The sequence below is a fragment of the Petaurus breviceps genome, unplaced genomic scaffold, assembly GCF_028583685.1.
Source record: "Petaurus breviceps papuanus isolate PSGF00001 unplaced genomic scaffold, PetGlider_PUasm1.0 37, whole genome shotgun sequence".
NCBI lineage: Eukaryota > Metazoa > Chordata > Mammalia > Diprotodontia > Petauridae > Petaurus > Petaurus breviceps.
In genome coordinates, this window is record NW_027186296.1 from 69,450,048 (window position 1) to 69,456,047 (window position 6,000).

General features: G+C 36.6%; 1 protein-coding gene across 1 annotated transcript in view; it reads left to right on the forward strand.

Moving 5' to 3' along the window:
* Positions 1-6,000, forward strand: part of ARNT2 (aryl hydrocarbon receptor nuclear translocator 2) — a 222,267-nt gene that overhangs the window by 19,270 nt on the left and 196,997 nt on the right. Inside the window, exon 3 of the mRNA XM_069098683.1 lies at positions 723-770. Within this exon, the coding sequence (XP_068954784.1) occupies positions 723-770 (48 nt within the window). The remainder of the gene's footprint in view (positions 1-722; positions 771-6,000) is intronic.

Consider the following 6,000-nt stretch of genomic DNA (forward strand, 5'->3'; position numbering starts at 1 on the left):
AAGCAGACAGTTTGGGTCACTCAGGTCAAAAAAGATTATTTTTTCTCAATAGTTTGGTTCATCCTAATTATTGCCTTGAATCTCATTTTTTTTCTTAGACTTTTAAGTATTGCCTGAGGATTTTTATGCAATGGATTGATATATTTTTAAGTAATTATTTTCAGACTTTCCTCTTTAAAAAAAACAACTTGAAGTTGAATAGATTATAAAACATCTATACAAAGATATTGAAAAATAGTATTATATGTGTTTATATGTATGTAATATGTCCAGGTTATACCCTCATATAACTGTACAAACTGTCTACAGCATAGTATCTTCCAAATCTGTTGGGATAAAGAAACACTGGCTTCTCCAGAACCTCTCAAGTGGACACTGACTCAAAACCATCTGTGGTCTGATTGTAGAGACATCCTTAGGAGATTGCTACTGCCTAGATGCCTTGATTTTTTCAGTTGAAAACTCACTTTTGTGAGTACAGAGTGACCTGAACCATAATATTACCTCTTCTCACCTGAATGAACCTCCCCGAAAGGCACACCCCTGGCCAGTACCTATGGCAGGGTGGCAAGACTTCATTGTCCTTTTGTCTTCAGTGACGACCCAGTGACTTTATTTCCAGCACCACAAAGGCTAGGGTTCAGTTTGGATTACTCCCTCCATTGCTAAAGTAGAATTTTACCCAGTTAGATAAAGGCTCACCAGAGGTCTTGCTTTTTCAGAATGGACTTCGATGATGAAGATGGTGAAGGCCCCAGCAAATTTTCAAGGTGAGTTATTTTTTTTAATACTTAAAATGAGCCTCTTCTTCCAGGTAGGATGACCACACATAAATTAAGACTTAAGCCCAAATTATATGATAGCATTCATTCTCTGTATCTTGGACGTGTTACTTTTTCCTAATTTTTCTTTCATTTTATCTTTTGATGGGAGTGTTTACATAGGCCAGTGTTTAGTCACATGGCTGCCAACTGAATGATTGACACAACTCTTAAGTCTCACAATCTGTATTATTTAAAGAGATTAAGTGACACAAATAATTAGCTGTCTTTCATTTTAATTGACAAAAATTCCATTCAACAGACTTTTTTTTTATACCTTTTAGAAAGGTCAAGAATTATAGTTAAAATATCTCAGGAGGAGGCATGTTTTTCTACCCTTGAAAATGAGGAAAATGTTAGACACTGAACTTGCTTTCCTCTAAAAAATAAAACACCAGGCTGTCAAGTAACTCATGACTCTTCTGTGGAATGTCTTTTATAAACAGAGATCTTTTTGAAATTAATGGCAATTTGTCTACAACATGGGCTTTTAAAATGGAATATTATGCCCTGTTTGAGCCTAAACGTTTAAAATTAAATTGCATTTTGGTATTTTTAGCTAATTTTGTTAGGTTTATATGTATGTATTCCTTAAAGTATGCAATTTCATTTAGAAGAGGCAGTGTGGTGTAGTGGGTAGAGAACTGGCCCTGGACCTGGGGTTCAAGTCTGTTCTCTGGCACCTATTGGCAGTGTGGTCCCAGACAACTCACCTAAACCTCTCAGTGCCCCAAGCAGCTTTCTTAGACTTTAAGTTGAGGAGAAGGTGATTATCAACAGTGGTAGAGGAAATTCCTCACTGGGAGTTTCATATGTCAATGAAATCATAGGTATGATTTTTTAAAAAAATACTCATTTATGCTGGGGTAGAAAAGTGAAAAGATGGAAGATAACTTTATCATTCATGGATCTTCATGGAAGACCTGAGTTCAAATTTGACTTCATTCTAGCTATATGACCTTGGGCAAGTCGGTTAACCTATTTGCCTCAATTTCCTCATCTGTAAAATGGGGATAATAATAGTACCTAGCTCTCAAGGTTATGGAGATCTTTTAAGATAATATTTGTCAAATGCCTGGCACGTAGTAAGTGTTATATAAATGCTGGCTATTATTAATATTAAAGTTTTGGTAGCAAATTTAGAAGTTTTGAGCAGAAGACAGAAACTGTTTTGTTAAGGTAAGGTATGAGAATAGTTTGCCTTATACTTAGCTGTGGTAAGATATTTCCTCCTCTTCTCTTCCTCCCCACCCCCATCTCAGTGATAGGCAGGGCCATTTATGGATTCAAGAAATGTATGAACCAAATGAGAGAACCAATAACTGACCAAAAAAGCAAACAAACCCACAACATACATAAGCTTTCCATTCATTCTTCTCCAAACTCAGGAGTCTTAATTGGATTAATTCCTTTCTTTGTTTAAAAAAATCAGTTTTAGAAGTATAATTTGGAATGCTAAGTGTGTTCCATTTCAGGTGCTAAGCTACTACTACTACTACCACCACCACTATCACTGCTGCTGCTGCTGCTACTACTACTACTCAACACTTAGAACTTCACAAAATTTCTTTCACTTACATTGTCTCATTTCTGTTCCACAAAAACTGTATGAGGTGGACAGAGTATTACCTCAACTATTACTTCCAATTTATTAATATTAAATACTATTACCTCCAATTTACAGATGAGGAAATTGAGATACTGAGAGTAAATGACTTTCATAGATTACACAGCTAGTAAGTGGCATAGCAGAATCTCAAACATGCATCTTCTGACCACACATTCAACACCCATCCCACTACGTCCATAGCTGACATGCCTAAGTATTAGGTGATTTGCTGGTGGCAATCCCAAGAGCATTATTCTGATTCTAGCTCCCTAAAGAACTTGAGTGTATCCCATTACTGAGATTATGAACATTCTCTGGACTTTGTTATGGCAACCTTTATTAACTGGGTACTGATCCATAGCCCACTTATTTCTTTTCACCCAAAGTAGCAGATCCTTTAAGGAACTGAAGCCCTCCTTTCTCCCTTGTAGCCATTCGAACAGATTTCATCTTACAGGTGTTTAAAATGGAGTAGGAGGATGAGTCTAATATAATGAGCCTGCTATTTATGTGTGACTTATGGAAATCAATCTCTTAATACATATCATCTGAGGATACCTCAGTAGCATTTGCTTTTTTTTTTTTAGATACTGTCCTTGGGAAGGGAAATCTTCTTAGTATAATATTGTTAATAGGTCCTTTTCATTTAAATATATGCTTGGGTAAGGGACCCTACATTGAAGTCACTGGAACACAGGCTCAGATTTGGGTGAAATCATAGATGTGAAAAAGAACATCAGTATCTGGTCTGATATCCAAGTCATAATAAATATGTAACTTTTCAGCAATGAACAGTTCTTAAAATTTCAATAAAATGTGTACGTCTGCACACTTAAATTTTGTAATACATAACTGCATACTGGTGAGGAGTCTTTTATCTCTACATTCAAAATAGCCTTGAAAGTTAGTGTCCATCTACATATACTTCTTTTTGTTTTTCTGTTGTTGTTTTTGAGAGAGAATTCTTACCAGAAGTAACTGTGGACCAGTTCCTTCTTAACATGATTTTCCTTTAGATAATACTTGTTGATCTCAGGAGACCATGAATGCTGGAGTCCAAGAATTTACACTTTTTCCCCTGCAAGACATGAGGATCAGAGAGACAGAGAATGACCTTTAGCAGGAAGGGTCAGTGTCAGCAATAAAATGACACTGTGGTAATATCTACAAACAGATCAAAATAGTTTAGTAGTAAAAGTATAGGATCTCATACATTTCCATTCTGTTCATGAGTCAATCTGTCTCTAAATATTTCTGGTCTAGGTTTAAAGCTATGCAATTATGAACTGCATCTGACTAAAAAATGTTTGCAGTGTTTGCTGTTTTGTAGGTTTGAATTTGCAAGGTTAGCAAGTATGAAACTTTTTTTCAAAGTTGGAAAAGTCTTTATGGAAAGGGGCCAGTTTTTATTCCTCTCTGTATCATATTACCCATATCATCTTTCCCCCACCCCAGAACCTAGCATAGTCTCTATGCCTCTACAAGGCAGCCAGTAAATACTTGTTGAATGAATGAATGAATGTCATAAGCTAGGTGCTTCTGTGCTATGCTGAGTCATAGGATCATAGAATTTAAAGCCAGAAGAGATGCAAACCTTTCTTTTTAAAGAAGAAACTTGGAGCAGCTGGGTGATGCAGTGAATAGAGCACCGGTCCTGAAGTCAAGAAGATCTGAGTTCAAATTTGACCTCAAACACTTGATATTTACTAGCTGTGTGACTTTGGGCAAGTCACTTAATCCCAATTGCCTTGCCTTCCCCCATCCCCCCCCCAAAAAAAGAAAAAGAAACAGAGAACAAAGGAAGTTAAGTGACACATCCAAGGTCATACAAGTCATAAGTAGTGGAGTCAATAGAAGACTTGAACCCAGGTCCTTTGACTTCAGTCTTATTGCTCTTTCCATGATACCAGGGAAGAAGGTCCCTGAATTGGGAAACAACTTCTGTATTTCTAGAGCCCAAGAAGCCAGTAGGAACATATTACATTCTTGCTCAATAAAACTCAAGTAAGATGACCAAGGGAATTCTGATGTTGCCCTCAATAGTAGCAGTTCAGAAAGACACATTTGCATTTTATTGACATAAAGGGCCAATCCCCAAACTGTCATCAAAAGAAGATTGAGGCTTCTCTGGAGAGTCCTTGATGATTGCCAATATTGGTTCTTGAGGGAATATCTTTAAGTCCAAAGGAGTCAGCTTTGCTTTTTAAAACTGGGTGATTTGCCAAAGGGGCATTCTTGACTTCTTAAAGATCCAGCACTGTTCTTTGAATTGTCTTTGATTCATAGTCTTCCATAGTATTTCCTGGTTATCCTTTGGGAATGCTTGTTCCCAAAACTCAGTATTAAAAGCCAGAGCATAGGAGTAGTCAAACAAAAAAAAATACCTTAGACTTTAGGAAAGCTGATTTTTAAAATTTAAACTAGTAGTTGTGATACTATGACCAGAGATTCTGAAACGGAATAAAGTTCATAAGGACTGATTATTTGTAAAATAAAATTCTAACTATAAAATCATAAATAATCCAGTGAGAAAGAAAAGGTGGAAAGAGGGTCAGATAAACAAGGAATAATTCAACAGCATGTCTCAAAGCTATGAGAATAATATTAAAAAGGATAGATCACAGAATGATCTGAGGGTTACAACAATTCTAAGTATTAGGAAAGGGCCTTTTTAGTGGAAGTGGAAGGGAAGGGGAAGGATTTGGAGTTTAGGTTGTTGCTGTTGATGGTGATGGTGGTTTTTTATATGCCTGTGTCTGAACTTGGAAGAACAAAAACAACAGCTATGACAAATAATCCAGAATTGCCCATAACATGTATGGTTCTAATTTTCTCCAAGAAGCTAGGTCTTCATAATGAAAAAGGTCAAGTAAAAGTGCACAAAAAGAATCATAGCCCATCTAGGTGAGGATATAGCAAGGGAGCCATTAAAGGAATTCAGAACCACTCTTGGTAATGTTCAGTAAATTTTAGAAAATGGCAGAGATATCAGGAAACATGATAGATATCTAGGTGTATGTTAGGAATTATAGACCAGTAAGCTTCATTTTAGCTTGCAGAATATTCTAGATTAACTTCTCTAAATGAAGATTTGTGAGCATTTAAAAAAAAAGAAAGTCATATCATAAAGAGTCATTATGATGGGAGCCAAAATAAATTCGGCAAACAGAATTATTTTAAACTAACCTGATATTCTGCACCGGCACGTCCCTTCTTCCAATATATTGGTAAGCATTTATCAAGTGCCTTCTATATGTTAGACACTGTTTGGCAGAGGAGACATAAATAGAAAAGTGAAATAGTCCTTATCTTCTAAGAACTTACATCTATTTTTTTTTTGGCTTTTTGGAGGGGGAAGGCAGGTCAATTGGGATTAAGTGACTTGCCCAAGGTCACATGGCTAATAAGTGTTAAGTGTCTGAGGCCAGATTTGAACTCAGGGCCTCCTGATTCCAGGGCCAGTGTTCTATTCACTGTGCCACCTAGTCACCCCAGAACTTACATCTATTGAGGGGAGAACTATTCTCTCTCTCTCTCTCTCTCTCTCTCTCTCTCTCTCTCTCTCTCTCT